Source organism: Poeciliopsis prolifica, unplaced genomic scaffold, assembly GCF_027474105.1.
Source record: "Poeciliopsis prolifica strain line A6 unplaced genomic scaffold, Auburn_PproV2 SCAFFOLD018, whole genome shotgun sequence".
NCBI lineage: Eukaryota > Metazoa > Chordata > Actinopteri > Cyprinodontiformes > Poeciliidae > Poeciliopsis > Poeciliopsis prolifica.
Window position 1 is genome coordinate 9,543,048 of NW_026562393.1, and position 17,767 is coordinate 9,560,814.

Genomic DNA, 17,767 nt, shown 5'->3' on the forward strand with positions numbered 1-17,767 from the left:
AGCAGTCAATAACTCCCTCCAGCGTCTTCCACTGGCAGGCACCCCACAGTGAACTCTTGGCTAATTACCACTGATTTAAACACAGTCTCAGAAAGGGTCGTGACACACTCGCTCTCCAGCCAGCTCTGACACACACACGCAAAGTAGAACACACTCGTATAAACTAGTGACCACCTTTGCAAAGATGGCAACAAAAAGAAACCAAATGTCCCCGGATAATTAAGCCCTGCTTCCCCCTTGCACCTCATTGATCGCATGAGGAATGGACGACAATTTATTAAACTTTTTCGTCGCCGAGTGCCAACATGTGATCCCGGGTTACAATAATTATGGCGAAATGTAACAGAAGCTACTCAAGTCATTACCGCAACACCTTGGCAAGTCACAAAATGGTTTTTGAAATGGTAGGAAGAGAAGAAAGAACCCTTCAGATTTTTTTTTTGATCATATCCAAAAGTTTGTGTCTGACCAGCGTTACAGACGCAACTCAGAGTTCAGGCTTTTCACAGCTCTTTAGTTTCATTGTCTTGAAATTTTTTAATGAGTATCTGTGGCACAGAGGTTACAACACAGGCCTGCTGCCCTACTGCATTAATTACCTGACACCAGTGATTGGTCCTGTTTCTTCATTTGGTTGCTAAAGACCTTATTCTTGTTTTTTTATACCAGCACTCTGGATTTTAAAACTGAGTCAGCTTTTTACTTTAATTTAAAAAGCTACAGTTCTGGCTTGAATATTCATTTTGGGCTATCATTAATTTATTTAATTCTTGTGTTTTTGCAAGATGGGAATGATTAGACTACATGAATAATAACTTTAGAGAATTGTGGATTTTCTCCAATCAAAATTATAATAATATGTTTACTCAAATAAACATGCATTCAGTTAAATCTTTTAGTAAGAAGCCCTGGAGGAATTTCTTATAACCCGCAAAGTTTGATTAACTTCTTAGTAATCATGATTTACTGCAACTGGTAGTTTCTCTGTCCCAGCATGAAACTAATTTGTTTGCCAACACTCATTGGTTTAACTAGTACAGTGAACCAACACCTATTTGTGGATCAGTATTCACAGATTTATCTGTGGAACATAACTCAAAATTATTCTTGGATAATTTTGTAGAGCTTATGTAATGTTTTCAAAAGAAATGCAGCTTGGGAAGCTGAAATAGCTTGGCACAATGATACTTCACACGCAGTTAAGTGGAGTTGGAAGATAGCCACTCCATGTTTCCATTCATTTTTCCTTCGTGCTGATTGGCTGTACCCCCAAGAGTAAAGACAAGAAAAACTGTTAATGTTAGCTTCTGTGGTAGTGTGGTAATTTAATGCATATTAATATGGGTTAGATGAGACAATTTTGATCAGTTTAGCCTCGGTGACAAGAACGATCTCAAAGGTCACTGGTTCAAACTCATTCTGGTGGATACTTCCTGATTTGGGGCTGTTTTGCAGCTGGTGCATTGCTGTTGATAGAAGACGGGTGGCAGTTTTTTTCCATTCAGAATAACAGCAAAAGCTTTCTTATTGTCTAAAATGCACGTTGTTGAACTGAGAACATCAACAGTAAAATCAACGTTTTGTACCTTTTTTAAGTTCATTAAAGTTTTTTTTTCACATGGATCAAATAAATAATTAAAAGATCTAAATATTTGTTATTTTTGCCTATGTAACTTGTTTCTCTGTAGCTTTTTTACACGGCCACTTTGACCTTTTTACCTCAGGATAGGTGGCTGTAACATTGAAAAGCAAAGTTTGACTTGTCATGTTGTAGCAAAGTCAACAGCAGGCCTTCAGTGGCTAAAAATAAATTCAGATTACTTCAGTGTGAGAAATGACATTTCATTTCAATAAACACTTATATTCAATTAAAAGGTACAATCAGCTGTAGATTGTTCTATCATTTATTGCTACAGACAGATGTTTCTCATGACCCTTGTTCCTGCTTATCTGTGTTTCGTTTCATTTTATTTCCTCCCTTGGTGTAGGCGTCTTTAGAGAAACAGGGTGGGGAGGGGCGATGGCAGACATTCTGACTTCAGATAGAAGCCAGGTCAATCATTTATGGGGCAGTCAGGTGGTTCAGCCACAGAGGAGCGTGGTGAGGGACCACACTTTGCCTCGTTTTATGATTTTCAGTAAAACCTGTCACACTGATGACATGAGGTCACCATAAAGGCGTGGAAAAGAAACCAAAATACGTTGCTTTAATTTATCTCAGAGTGACTCAGACATAGTTAAAATCACCAGTCTGCTACTTAAGAGTAAATGTATTTTTTTGTTGTTTTTCCACACTTTTTCTCTGTAAAAGTATGTGCTTTGTATTTCTGAAAGAAAATGATATACATTATTTAGTTTATACAGCTTCTGTGTGTGCTCCTTCTCGACTCTTAGATGCATGCTTCAGGCCATTCTCATCGCCTCCATCTGCCTTAAAGATTTTATTTGCGTCTCCATATTTTTGAGTTTTCACATCCCTATGCACTTGTCGAGAAATGTCTCCCCCCTTTGTTTTGTCCTACTACTTTTTGGTTTTGCCTCCCCCTTTCCTCCTTCCGCTCCCCTTTTTTTGCATTGTTAACATGTTTTGTTTTCTTTCTTTCCATTCTGTTTCCTTTCTGCCATTCAGTACCTACAGATGAAATGGCCCCTTCTAGATGTTCAACCAGGAGGTCTTCAGAGTAGACAAGCACTTAAAGATGCCAGGTCCCCGTCACCGGCACACATTGTCGTAAGTAAATCCTCCGCTCAGTTCTTTTTCACCATCTAAGAAAAAGCTTCCCCCCTCCTTCTTCGTCTGTTTTTGACTGGACACTTGTGTTTGTTTCGCCTAAATCACAGCCACTAACACACCCAAGCCACACTAATTCTCCTAAAAATGCACATGTGGACACTGAAAGGCTTTGTGGTTGTGGACTGGTTGATCACGAGGTGAGTGGCAGCGGTGGAGACTCCGTGGCAGACGCACCTGTTGTTCTTTGAACCACCCATGTCGTCTGTAATCTCTTGGAATGATAACTCTCGGCTCAGGGTTGCAATTAGTTGGATTTTTATGGGCAATTGATTGCGGTATAATAGGAATAAACAAATGCTGGGCTGCAAAACACATGTCTGTGAAGGAAGCGGGGGCGTTTCTTTGCTCCATCATTGATCACACTGTCCATGGCATTGGAGGGTTGCCCTAACGATACATACAAATGACAGCATGGACCTCAGGCATGTCTATATCTGCCGGCTCTAAAATCAGCAGCTTAGTTTAAGGCTGAAAGTTTACAAGAGGTCGGTAGAAAAGTTTTATCGTAAGTTTTATCGTACGTTTGTGGTCACGTGGTTGGCGAGCGCGAGGAAAATCAATATGTGTGGAAATAGAGAAGTAGATCTGATGTGACCATTAATGCCTTGGAGCAATTCCAGCTTCTGTTTTTCTTTTTGTGTGTTTTTTTGTTTTTGTTTAAGAAAATGAACATTTTCACGGCACAAAACTTGTCAAAGCGTCCCTCATGCGTTCTTCGTCCAGCGTGCCGTTAATTTGTCGTTACGGCTCGGGATTCGCACTCTGGAGGATGTGGTGATTATTTTTCACACAGATTACACTATTGAGACACGCTGTCCCCTCTGAGTCACATTTGACATTCAATCATTACAGCCTCTTTTATGGTCTATTATAAATTCCTTCTCGAAAAGCCGGCAAAGCGAGGCCTCTTGGTATTTCGCCTGCTATTTAAGGAAGCACGTCTTAAAATACTTTACTTGAATCAGAAATGTTGTCAAAAGTTGTGTTTAAAGATGAGAAGGAGATAGCAATGATGGTGTTATTCAAGGAGAAGGAAAAGGAACTCGGAAAAAGTGTCTTATTCTATGTGTGGTTGCTGGTGGTTTTATACCTTTTACCCTTGTTATTTCTGGAGATGTTGGAGGTTGGGGGGGGGCAAAAGTCCCAGCTCACATGATGATGTCATTAAATCTGTTATATATTATTGCTCTGACTTTTAGGATATGTCATGTGTTTATTTCATCCTCATTCTGTTTTCAAAAAATTAGCCATGTTTGTAATGAGCTTACATGTGCAGAAAGTTTCGGGACGGTAATTTCTGGTTATCTTTCCGCGGATTCAGATCTTTTCCCTTAATGCTAAGGAAACTTCCTTGGTGGTAATTTTGAAACCAACAAGTTTCAAAATTACCATCGCTTTTAAATCACAAGGTCACTGCTAAAGAAGCTAGCTTTTCTGGATGTTGGAAGCATATTAATGGAAAGTTGAGTGGAAGGAAACACTGCTTGATGTTAAATTGGCATCTTTTTTTCTTCTCTTCAGTAGAAACTCTTCTGTTTGGCCTAATTACCAAACAGACATAAACAAATCAAAAGCAATGAAACAGATAACCCTGAATAAATAATGACACTGATCAATACCAGAAATAACCGATTGTAATGTCTGTGCTCCTATTACCCACTTTTGTCCGATGCGTTTGATGCACAGGCTGGTTAAGATCAGAGGCCTTGCCGCAGCGCTGTACAGACGGTGCACAACTGCCTGTTAGTAGAAGTGATGAAACCGAATGTGAAATGCTGCCTGTATTGTTGGCTGCTCCCCCCGATCTGTTCCAGCATCCACCTCTGGCTGAGACGGGAAGTGGGGTTCAATGTTTCCCTCGTTTGCATCATGCATGCTGTCATACATATAGAAAAGGAAAGATTAGCTGCAGGACAGCTGCCGTGAATTGTAATGACCACCTCATGTTGAATCCTGCAGGTGTCACTCCAAAAAAAAAAAAGCCTCACTGTTCGGGTGCACGATGCTCTTATCTGCGAATTTGGCCGCCAACAGTAGCTCTGTTTTGTTTGCGAATGCACTGAATCGTTCAGGTGCCTTGACCTCCGTCTGCCTGAAGCACGAACAAGCTGCACAGGTGGCGATAAGACGGTTGGAACAATAATAAACAGAAGCAAAGATGGACGTGGATGTAGACGAGGAATAAATATGAAGTCAAATGGAAAGCTCAGTTTTTGGAACGATGGAGAATCAGCTGAGAGGAGGAAGTGACCTCATCATGGCTGTTCTCCCAGAGGGCACGCTGGATGTCCCGGCTTGCCGTGCCCTTCGGAGGAGGTCGAGCTGGATCCTTTTTGAAGTGCGCGACCGCCCTGCAGGCAGCCTTAAGACCTGCCGCTGCTGAACTTTTGTGCTATTGGCTGAAAATAATTCAATATTTTATCCACCTACTGAAGTGCAGGTTTGGAGGGTGAGCCCGCAAAACAATTTTTGGGCATCACGCAGCTCCTACGGGGAAAGATCAACAATGCTAAGTATTTATTCATGTGTTGACACGGCGCTGCACACCAATAAACCCTTTTTAGATGCGTTTGAAACATAAATTAGGCTGATAAATGTTGAAAACTGCATCAGCTTTACATATTTAGTCCAAAGGAAAGTTTAATGATTCACAAAAGTATTCATACCACTTAATAGTTTTCACATTTTTCTCATTATTGCCAAGATTTGATTTAATGTGATAGGCCAACACAGAGTGGAGCATAGCTGTGAAGCAATATTTTCACTTCACCCTAAAGAGAGGGGGACTGATTGCACCAAGTACAAAATAAACCTCACCTGAATCTAATTTAATTAGTAGAAATGCAGCTGTTCTCTTATGGCCTCTGAGGTTTAATTATTTTCAGAAAATACAACACTGAACTCAATCCACATTGTGAAATCTGAAAAGTGTGGCATACATATGTAGTACGTACTTTGTAGAACCCTCTTCTGGTGCAGTTACAGTCTTTTATGGGTGTTTTTTGTTTTGGGTTGCGAAGTAGCTGGTTGCTTACGGTTTGGCTATCACCGCAAAAAGATAATGCTGCCACCACCATCTGCTACTGTTTCCAACAATGGTTTATCTTGCCAGATTTGTGGAGTGCGAAAAACGTCTTTGTGGTATTTTGGGGGAAAATACTGATAATGATACAGTGTGGGATTGTGGGTATGTTTAGCTGAAGTAACGAATATTGCCAGAGTTGTGGTCATTTGAAAGTGTAGGGAAATATACTTTGTGTGGTACATATTATATCTGCAATATTTCTCCTGGCATTGGCCTAAATTTTATTATTGGAGCCTCCATAGCTCAATGAGAGGATCCAAGATTAGGATATTGTTCTAGAATCTAATTCTGCTTTTTAACAACTTCATCCCTGAAACTGCCTGATTTATTCGTGGCCTTTCAGTTTTTGCTTTGCTTGATTGTGTTACAGCAGGATCTCCCAAACATCCCCTACATTTCTAATTTTTTTTAACCTAAATTTCATTCAATGGGGCAATAAAAAAAGGTCTTAAAAAAGCCCTAAATTTGGTTTGCTGAAACATGCAGACACCCTGCTGTAATAAATATGAGGCCAGAAACAAAACAGCTACATTTATACACACATAAAATTCCTTATAGGCATTTGAGTAAAAAAAAGGCTTGAAGACAAAGGCCTGTTCCATCACATGAACAGCGTGTTCATGTCCTTTACTATGTCCTCATAGTAAAGGACATTATTCTGCAGTTCAGAATATGGAAAAGCCCAAGAGGGTGTGAATACTTTTGCAGGGAGGTGGCTCTGTGTAGCATGAACTCAGCGAGACAATGAGCCAAATCAGAGTGTTTAGTAAATCTCCAAACTTGGGCTGCGTGTGTTGATATCATCAACAATAACACAGCGGCGGCCTCAGCAGGAGTCCAGGCTTGTGTTGGTGATGTCATGATGTCACGTGAGCAGGGGGTTAGGGGGGAGGTGAAGGAGGTGAAGGAGGATCTCGTCTCAGTCATGTGATTAAAGTTGGTTTGAATTTTTAGATCCTGCTTTAGCAGAAAAGGTATGAAAGCAAGTTAATTCTTATCTTAAGCTTTGAGAGGGAAAAACATCCTCTGCTTTAAGAGGCTACACACTGATTTCTCTCTCTCTGTCTCACACACACACACACACACACACACACACACACACACACACACACACACACACACACACACACACACACACACACACACGTGCACGCACGCACAACCTTGGAGTCTAGAGTCTAGCCCTGGCCAAACAATGTCTCCATTGTTTTGTGGGCTTTCACTGGCAGCAGGGGACGGCTGGAGTGTTAACCATTTCCCAACTGCACCTCACTGTGTGTGTCACTGTGTGCGTGGGTGCGCGTGTGTGTGCATGTGTGTCAGAGGTAGTGAAGCATTGGCTTTTAGAGTGGTGAAGAGAGAGAGAGAGAAAGAGAGGGAGGGCATTTGTTCGAAGTGTATCGTAATTAGTATGGAGGAAGTGATGGAATCCGTTCGTTTTTACGGTGTGCCGGACCTCCCACCTACCTCTACAACCTCCGCTTTATTTCCATTTAGACAAACTTGTTTTCCTGAGGAATGTGTGTTCACACTACAAAAGCACAAAATTATACCAAGCGTTTTTGGTCTCAATCCAAGTATACTAACTTACAAGTAACTTTCAGCAAGATATAGGAGCTTCTTTTATGTAAATAATTCATTAATATTAAAAAAGTACTAGATCATCTAGTAGATTATTTAACTTATAAGATGGGAAAAATGACCTGTTAAATATAAAATAATGTGACAGTGGAAATACTACTTTTCTAAATTAATATTAAGGAGTTATTTATTTAAAACAAGCTCATGTACCTTGCTGAAATGTTACTTATAAGCTAGTTTTGTCTCAAGTGAAACAAGATACTTGCACAGGAAACAAGACGAGAAATCCTTGGTGAGATTTTGTGTTCTTGCAGTGCAGAAAAGAAGGCTGAAAAACAGAGCAGCAACCTGGTTAAACATTCAGAATAGACTCATCACAATGATTGTGGATTCCTGTAGCGGGTCAAAGAACTCCGACTCTAAGAGGGAAAAAAAAATAAAAAAGAGGCAGGATCACATTCACCTTCTGGGACCGCTTCTCTATCCACCCTTGAGTAGCGGGGAATGAAAAAGGGGGCTTCCTGTGGTCTGAATATCCCATATACCTGGGCTGGCCAGACAATTGCAAGGGACTCTGGGAGGCCCAGCCTTCACTGTTGTTAATGAGCGACCCCCATGGTCAACAGGCGCCACCCACGCACCGTCCTGACTCCGCCGTCTTTACGTTAGAGGCTCTTTCTGTCCCTAACTTCTGCTGACCTTTAACTGTTCTTTCCTGCTCCATTTTAAGCCTTCATCCAAATAACCACCTCCCTCCTTTCTGTCTTCTGTTTTTGCATGCATCCCTCCATCCATCCCTTGCTGCACAAGAAGTCTCACATCCCACACATTTATTTACGGTTGTTTCTCAATTTTGAAAGCAGAAATACTCTTAGCATGTAGGGTTATGTGATGATAGAGGGTTTTTTTTGTGTGCATATTTTATGTGACAGTTTTATTCTTATCGACCAGTTTGTTTCGGCCATCTTGCCTCTTCCGGCGACGGGCGCTTGCTGGAGAGGGCCACGCTTGCGTCATCGGCCTGGACGAGACGTGGCGTCAGCCTCGGGGACTATGACAATGAGAATGAGAGCACCTCGGTCTTTGTGTCTGTCCAGTAGTCTGGATAGCGGTTCGTTCCCACAGACAATCCACTCAGTGTTGGCTCACTTTGCAGCAATCCCACAACAACCGACTGCAGATTTCTTTTTTCTTCTCCTTTGACTTTAGAGTGAATCTTAGAATATTCTAAAACGCTTAACAGATAGAATCTGTACTGTTTATGCTTTTCACATTTTGTCACCAAATCATTTATGTGATAGAACAGTCCAAAGTATTGCATTATGGTGAATGGAAGGAAAATAATGTGTTTCGACTTTGTTTGAAAATAATTGGAAAAATGTGACATGCATGTGTTTTAAGCTAGGTCTCGGTTCAGTTAAAGTAGACTCTGGTGCAGTTCGAATGTATATATGACTATCAAGCGAACTGGAAACTACTCAAAAAGCAGAAAGTTAACGATAACGCATTGTATTTATCCAGTAGGCCCTGGCATTAGCGGAAAAAATGTCTCATCTGCCGAAGAGAAAAAAGAAATTGCTAAAATCTGACGGTGCTCCTCAGTTGTTATTAGGTGTGAAAACACCCTTATTTAGGCCTCAAAAGTAAAGATTTACTCTGACTGAACCAACCAAAAAAGACTTGGAGTCTGTTTTGGTCAAAAGTGCGTGGCAAGTTGACCGCAGGTCATGAGTGACTCAGGAAGTGAGACAAACTAAAACCTATTGCTAATCTAAAGAGCAGTGAACTTGAGAAGCTTTTAATTCTGGTGGGATTTCTGGAACATACCTGAATGCTCAATCTCATGAGTCCAGAGGTCCTTTGATGGACACTGCATGCCTGGGAAGAGCCAGACGCAAGCGGTGTGTTTTAGCCTGTAGTTTCTTCATGCCATGTCCCAAAGTTAATTTGTGTGAGGAATTGTAGTCTTTTTGTTGTTTCTCCTTGTTGACTGCTAAATAACCCCCCATGAACTTAAGCTAACCCTTGCTGAGGGGTGGGCATGTGGAAGTCTGTGTTGGACACATTTTAACGGCATAATGGATATTTGCTCGCGTGCGTGCGCTGCGCCAGTAAACCACAGTGTTTACTGACTAGCTTTTATGAGGAGCTATCTCGCTGGCCTGAGGGTCAACACGAGTAGAAGGAAAACCCAGCGATCTGAGTGCACAGTAGCTCTTGGGTACCAGAGCCCTTCAGTAAACTAAAAAGCCCTGTTGCTTCCCTTTGCATGTTGTTTGACTTTTACTAGTTTATCCCTTCCTTTGTTTTCAATCTCAACCTTCTTTTCCTCCTCTTCTGTCCTCTGCCATTTGTTTGTAATTTCATCTTTTGCTTTTAGCTACAGGATAGTTAAAGCTCAGATTTCCCTCTGATAAATTTAAATGTCTATTTCTTTAATGCATGTTATGAATTGGTAAGTGAAAAGTCATCATGTAATTGGGATTAAAGAAGCTTTGACATCATGACTTGTGTCACCGAGGCAGAATCCGACCAGCTAGTGCAGCTGAGTTATCCTTGTTCACACCGAGGAGGTGAAATGTTTTAGCAAAGCGCAACGTTGTTTTAACAACCAGGCAACTGTAAAACCAGTTGAGAGCCAGCACACTCCTGTTTTCCCTGTGTAAAACCAGTTCTAACGGAGCCCATCGAGAGCTAAGCCAGCATGGGTGAGGTGGTAGCTTAAATTAGTAAAACAGCCAGGGGATGCAGCTTTTTATCCAATACGAACATGTTTCTTTTTGCATAAAACCTTCTGCTGAGATTGTATGCAGAGCTGTGTGTGCGTCTGTGTGTGTGAGAGAGAAAGAGATTGAGAGAGAGAGAAAAAAAGGAGAGATGGAGAGCTGATATAATTGTGTGACTTGGGAACGTCCATCTTTGCCTTTCAGGGGCCCTTCTGCTGGGAATTCCCCGGACAGTCAGATCTGAGCCTTCACCAATTTCATTTGGTGAGAGACCTTTGAATTCCAAAAATAATATGCTTTTTTTTTTTCATTTGACTGATTATGCACTCAAATTACCAACTGATTATTTATTGATTATTTAAAATGGCAAAAGTAGTGAAAAACCTTAAATTGTGACAATGACAATCATAATCATTCATTGCTGATTTGCTGTTTATATGCTACTGAATGTCTGCAATGCCTTATTATGTGAAATCAAAACTCAAATGTTTATGTATGATGAATGGTGCTGATAATGCATTGATTAATGTATATAACTGTATTGATGTTTTATTGGATGTTTAGGCATTTTCTTGCTTTGTTTGGCTTTGAATTCTGGACAGAGCCTTTCAAAGATAATTTTTCCATTTGAACTTTTCCACTTTTTGTCACATAACTTCATTAAATTCAGCTGGGATTTTTTGTAGACCAACACACAAAAAGATGTGTTGGTCATGGTTTATTTTGCCCCTTTCACTTTGATACCGTAAAATAAGAACCGGTGGAAACAATTGGACCAAGTAAGACACTAAATGTGTTCAGCTGTGTGTGTTTGAATCTGTTCTGAGAAGGCCTCTTTTGTTTTTCAGAGAACATTACTGAACAAATATCATTACAAAGGAACACAGACTGCAGAAGTCTGGAGACTTGAGTGGACAATCAGTCAAAGATGCTATGAGATGGTTTCGATCAAAGCATATTCTTTTGGCCCAGTCAAAGTCCGGATCTAAATCAGGTTGAAAATCTATTTTACTCGACCTCATTTGACCCAAAAGCTATTCTCACAGTGAACGGTGAATCTATAAAGCCTTGACTTTTTTTCCAAAAAGTTAAAGGTGTATTCCACTGTCTTTAGTTCATAACTAGGCCGGTCGTAATCACAAATTACTGGGCAATTGTCCCAGACGTTATTGCAATAAACAATATTGTTGTGTTGAGAACATAATTGGTATAATGATGGAACAGTAAACCCTGTCAGATATTATTAAACTTTCATTTCTAATGAATGCTTAACACTATAATTGGAAGACTTTTTAAATATACAAAATAAATAAAACAACTGAAGCAATAATTAAAATAGTTACTGAAGTCTGTAAATAAAATTGTCCTTCAAAAACAGGGGTTAAACCTTTGTCATCCGGTCTGTGGTCGAAAGAGAAATGAGAAAAACAACCATGGAAATAGTAATTATCAAGCTTATTTCATTTGTCATGTGATTAATTGATTCATGCACCAGCATTTGTTGGTCTGTCTCGTAAAATCCCAGTGGAATGCAATGAAGTCTGTGGGTTTAATGTGACAGCAAGTGGAAAACAAACTGTTTTTGTCTTTTATTTGGTTTCTATCATGTCTTAACCGTTTCTTATTGACATCCTTTTATAGGACAAAGCTTTTTACAACAATCTGTGATTTTTATGCAGCTGCTTTTGAAAACAGCCCTGTGTCCTCACACAAACTGGCTAACAGAGTTTTCCTCACACAAAGATGCAGTAAACTGGAGTGTTTACATCCACTGGTTGAAGATTTAGAGTCCAGATAACCATGTTGGACTCTGAATGTTCCTCTCTGATTCCGGTTTTTCCTGCATCTATCTAAAACCCCTCAAAGTAATCAAAAAGCGGAGCCCGAAGGTAAGGTTAGCTGTTGTTTGTAGTGCCGCCACGCTGACATGATGAGGGACTTCAGTAAGCCTTGTTTGGATTCGCCTCAGTCAGGCACTGTGAAGCCAGAAATAGGCCGGGCATTACCAAAACCCAGAAGAGAGGAGGCTTAATCTCCTCTGAGGCCACTGCGGCCTTCTGGAGGGCTCACTCCAATTGTTTGACTAATCAATTGCTTGTTGATTATGCACACTCTGCCAGGACCTTTGTTGCCTGTAAATAACACTAAATAAATGAAAGAAAAACCAGTCAGGAAAGATGTTAAATGACGTTTGATAGACAGTAAAAAAAATATATATATATTTTTTTTTTTTTCTCGTGTCGACTTGATGCCTCAGTTCCCTCCCTCTGTCTCTGCTAAAACTTGTTTGACAAGGTCTGGCAGGATCAACTTTGGGTGCGCCAGTCTGTCTTTTGGCATGTGTGTGTACGTGTGTGTGTGTCTTACAAACACACCTTTGTCTGCGCCGGTGTGGACGCAGCGTCCTTGAGCCTAAGGTGTGACTCGAGTCTTGGATGACGGCTTGTCAGGGTGAAGCGAGACGATGATGTTTCCCTTTAACAAAGAGAGCTGGCCTGTGGAGGCTTTGAAAACAAACAAACAAACAGAAAAAAGAAACCCATCGGTCTTAGTAAGATTTTTCTAATTGCTGTCTTGCACAAAGAACCAGGATCAAGAGTCAGATACACTGCCGATGATTAATCGTGATTCCTAACGAACCACTCCCACCGTCGACTGTCAGAGCGTGCTCATCTCTGACAAATTCCCCTGGACGGCTTGATCTGCATTCTGCAGGGCGACAGCAGACTGTGCAGCTCGGCACGCCGCTGCATTAACACTGGAGGCCGTTTGCGCAGAGGAACTTGTTTTGACAGAGCTCCAGGTGCCTCATTGTTGGTGATGGCATGGTTCAACAGATTTACCAATTAGCACCGGGCCGAGGGCACGGGAAAGGGTGGGGCGGGGGCTAAAACGGGGGAGCTGCAGTGATGGAATGAAGTTCTGAGTGAGGGCGGGAGGGGAAGAGAGGAGGGATGTTGGAGTATAAGGAGTAAGATGATCCTTGACCTCATTTCCCTCCCTCCCCCCCTTGTTCCCAGCTGTAGCATGTAAAGGAATGATGGGGTGGGGGGGTTGAGGTTGAACCACAAAGAGGAGGGGAATTACGTAGCAAAAGGAGGAGATTCCAGCTGGAAGTTGCGGAGTGAATTTAAAATCCTGCTGTTTGTCGAAGCAATTTTTTTCTGTCCCGTTCGAGTGACTAACCCTCCCTGTTACTCATCAGAAAAAAGCTGCCTTTTTTTTTTCCAGGAAGTTCGGGAGGGAACAGGTTGAACTGATTCTCCAGCTGTGCTCCAAAGGTTTTAGGGAGTTTCTGGCTGCAGATTCATACATCAGTTCTCCGCGTGTTTCAGGCCGTAGCTGCATTGAATCTAGTCTGCTTTATTGAGTCAAACAAAGAATTTCAAATTAGCTCACAGGTCTGTGTTTGTTGTTGAATAGCGTTAACCATAAATAAGAAAAGTTTGCAGCCACTGTTTCAACTAAACAATAGGAAATATCACAAGAAGGATCAGATTCTTTCTGTATGACGATCTTCAGTAACATCTGCGCAAAAATTCAAAACAAAAATGTAGAACATGATAGAACTTTATTTTTATTCATAACAGAAAAACAGTTATTTATACTGTTGCAAACAGTATAGTTTACAAAATGTAACCCAAACATTTATTTATTTTAATTTTAAAATAGACTTAATTAAAAATGTGTTGCATGCACCTGATGTTTGCTGATTAATTAGTAGGGCTATGTGCTCTGGCTGCCACCCAGCAGTTAGCTGCTTAATGACAACATCTGTAGCTCTCCATCTGTAGAAAATGGCATTAATTAAATACTGAGTAGAAATCACTATTTTTCTTTCAGGTGAGTGAAAGGTTTAACAGCCTTCTTCAGCCAGCTGACCTGGAGGTTGCAGGACAATGTGGCACATGTCAAGAATCTGACATCTCAGTAAAAGGATGGGTCAGAGGGAGGATCTTTGAGGTTTCGAACCGCAAAGATTTGAAAACGTCTTTACACCTTAATACCAAAAATCTGTTTGTGAATAGCTGGTGGCGGTTTGGACCTTTAGTAATTTAGCATATCCTTCCAGAAAATCTGGAAACTTGAAGTGCATCATTAAACACTTTAACTATCCCAATTTAATATTTAATTGAAGTAAAACCATATTTTAATAATCAATTTAAGAAACACTTCCCACCATACTTGGCAAAACTCACCTTATCTCCTGCATGGGAAATGCAAAGTCTTGTCCTAAACATCCTATATTGGAAGTATTTAGTCTGTTCTTTCCTACTTTTCTTCTTCCCTCCACTTTCTTCCTTACTTGCTTTTTAAACGTTTTTATATTAATGCTTTTAACAAGCATATTGGACCCCAGAGATTTGACTTTGGAAAAGTATGGAATTTGGCAACCATAAATTTTCCAGACCTCTCAAATTATTCCTGACCAACCTTTCCCATGCACTACGTTATTAGTAAATTAAACGACCCACATCAAGCCCAGGCCAAACAAGTAGCAGATCCGTTTCTTTGCTAGTTTCAGATCTGTGCGCTTCTTCGTGGCAACCTCTGACTGAAGCCTTCGGAAAAGCGTCTGTTTTTTGCATACGGACAAGCTGCTTGTGATTGAGAGTGACGGAGACAGCTTTTTGGAACTGGAAGAGCACGCTGGGACTACAGCGGGGTAAAAAGATGGGAGGGAAAACAAGGAGCCCCGCCAAAATTCCCCAAAGGACAATTTACTGTTATGGATGGATACGCCGTCGCAGTCAAATTTCTGCTCTGTGGACCGGACCGGGAAGGGAGGGGAATGCTGAGTGATTCCAGAGAGCACTTAAGCCGCCTCGAATTCAGGTTTTCTGTCCCCACCCGCCTGATGATAGGACAGGGTCTTTTCTTTGGAGTTTGTGGGGGTAAACATGGGGTATCTGCTTTCTGAGTCGTTAAGCACCGTCCTTGTGTATTCCAAACAGTTTGTCAGTTTGGAGAAGTCGGGACGGCTGCAGCCTCCCGGTTTATTTGATTTCCCTCTTCAGTATCAGCAAAGACTTCCCTGAACTTTACCTGGATTTGGTTGTCTCTGTTTTTTGACGTTTGTATTGTCGTCTTACTAGTCTGTGCAGTCCAGAGTACTTGTACCTGATTCTTATTTCAAGTGTTGGTCCAGGAAGGGAATATGATCCTTATTTTCTAACCCAGACAGTTTCTTGGAGCGACTTTCACCTCCTCCTGTTTTTTTTTTTTTTTGGGACACTTCCTTGACTTTTCTTGCGTACCACTGCAGGTGCACACATGCCTTAGTGTTATCGTTAAGCTGGCTTTTTGTTTAAGATACAAGGCATTGCAAAAGAATCTGTTAGCATCAATTTTCAAGTCTTGCTACAGATTCTCAGATTTAGGTCAAGACTTTGACTGGACCACTCCAACACATGATTGTTGCAGCCATTGCAGCTCTGTCTCGGTTTGAGGTCGGAGCCTTGCTCGACGGTAAACCTCTTACCGTGTCTCAAGTTTTTTTTTCCTTCTTCTCATTTAGAAATTAGGTTAATTGAAAGGATCATTGGAAAAGTCAGCAACCGTGTTGAAGTTTTCCTGATGTCATGCAGTTGTAATTTGTTTGAAAGTTCTTCAGAAGTTTCTAGCTGACCGCCATGTTCTTTGGTCTTAGTGATGATCTCCAGGAAAAACCTTCACGGACCTACCGTTTTTAAATAATATACTTTTCAAGTATATGGCTGGACTGGATTTTACTAAAGGGTGTAAGTGTGAAGGGGCTGAATAGATTCAGTTTTAGATTTTTATAATCAAGGGGAGTATATGCATGTATTAAATGGGAACAGAAAAGTGGAATCAGTCATGAAAAAAAACAAGGAAAAGCACGACTGTTGAGATGAAGGTTCATGTTGGAGAATGACTGCAGTGACAGAATATGAGCCTAGAAAAGACTAAATTTGTCAGAGCGCTGTGATTTTTTCTTTTTAACTTCCCTCATCAGCAAAATGTGCCGTAGACGCCCGCATCTACGGCCACCTTGGAAATCTGCCGCCAAGAAAGGGAATAAACAAGCCTGTCATCAAACTTTGGAGGATAAGGAATCCTGAATGCAGCACGACTGTCACAAAGCAGTTTCCATTTCATGCATTATTAACATTACCTAAACACATTATTTGTGTATTTTATTCATTCATTTGTCTTGTTAACATCCTCCTGGAGTGAGATAAACAGCACGGCCAGACCGGCTGCATGACAGCTGCGTATGCGATTTGAAGAAAAGAAGAGAGACAGCGGCGGGATTCTGTGGACGCCGCACTTCCTCCTCCTCTCCGGCTCATTAAACGACGGCCAGGCGATGAATCGGCGCGTACTTTATCGACCCAGTCGATAAAGTTTTTTTTTGAAGGGGAATGGCGTCGCCCTTCCATCTGCAACATGCCCCGTTTCTCCATAACAAGGCACACACTTCTCTTACTTATTTAGTTGGTGCAGACTGAAGCACATCCTAAGTATGAGGCTCGTCCGCAGGATTTTGGCAGCTTTTGTTGTGTTTTCTCCTACGCCATTTTTTTTTTTTTTTCCTGCGCAGACTTCACAAACGGATATTTTAATTGGAACTTTTTGGCGCTGTCTCCATCTTGCGATAGAGTGGCAGACGAGTGAGTGAGTGAGTGGCTGGCTGGCGAGGCCGGGGCTGGGGCTGATTGGTGTGTAGCGAGGCATGCCTAAATCAACTGGCAGCATGAATAGCTCGCTTGAGTCTCACTGGCATTCACTGGAATCCATGGCATTTTTTTTATCCTTTCTCTGGAAAAAAGTGTGGAATAACCAGCAACATAGAAGGGAGAGAGAGGGAGAGACCACCTCCTACTCTGTTGAAGCATGACTTCCCTCTTTATTTATTTTTTTTTTGTTTTGTTTTGTTGGTGCAATTTACTTGCCTTGGTGCCATCTCGCGCCTCTGTCTCTTTGTGCTTTTGTCAGAAGAAAGAGGCTCACCCTTGTTGTTGCCGTGCTCCAGCCTTACATTCACTCATTCAAAAACATCAATGGCCTAATGAAGTAGTCTTGGTTTTGTTCTCCTGCAGCAAACTCACTTAAAAGAAGTTGTAAATGAAGTTATAATGAGAGCCGATAAAATCAGCTCTGTAGATAATGTGAGATCTGTGGTTTTTAAAGTGATAGTCGGCCTTCAGGCTGGGCTGCAGAGTTGGTCACAATTCTTTTATGTACTTTTGTGTTTGGACGTCTTAAGCGCTTTACAAGATTACTGAAAGAAAAGTGAAGATCATTGCGTGCCTTCACGTTTACCTTGGACAAATTAAAGGAATTATGTTCAATGTTGGGGATACAAGTGCTTAAATGCTGCTGAGTCAGCGCGTGTTTAAACCTGCAATTGTCAATAAAACAAAAAATACTTGACTAACTGTTTCCTTTCACTGCGGATTATAGAAGCAGAGGCAGCAGCACCCTGCCACTGCTCTGATCGTTCTTTCTGTTCAGCCGTCCATTCATCCATCCATCATTCCATCCATCCACCCTGCCAATGATTGGTTTATCTATCATTTCATCCATTCATCTGTCCATCCATTCATCCATCTAATG

The 17,767-nt window shown here is 41.3% G+C and overlaps 1 protein-coding gene across 29 annotated transcripts in view; it reads left to right on the forward strand.

Annotated features, from left to right (window-relative positions):
• Positions 1 to 17,767, forward strand: part of tcf7l2 (transcription factor 7 like 2) — a 102,871-nt gene that overhangs the window by 33,040 nt on the left and 52,064 nt on the right. For 15 of the 29 annotated variants that reach the window (XM_055042441.1, XM_055042439.1, XM_055042442.1 and 12 more), the window contains exons 4-5: positions 2,630 to 2,731; positions 10,391 to 10,450. The exons of 4 other annotated variants lie outside the window; for them this stretch is intronic. In XM_055042441.1, the coding sequence (XP_054898416.1) occupies positions 2,630 to 2,731; positions 10,391 to 10,450 (162 nt within the window). The remainder of the gene's footprint in view (positions 1 to 2,629; positions 2,732 to 10,390; positions 10,451 to 17,767) is intronic. 10 more of the 29 variants (XM_055042444.1, XM_055042443.1, XM_055042452.1 and 7 more) reach the window with 1 other exon arrangement.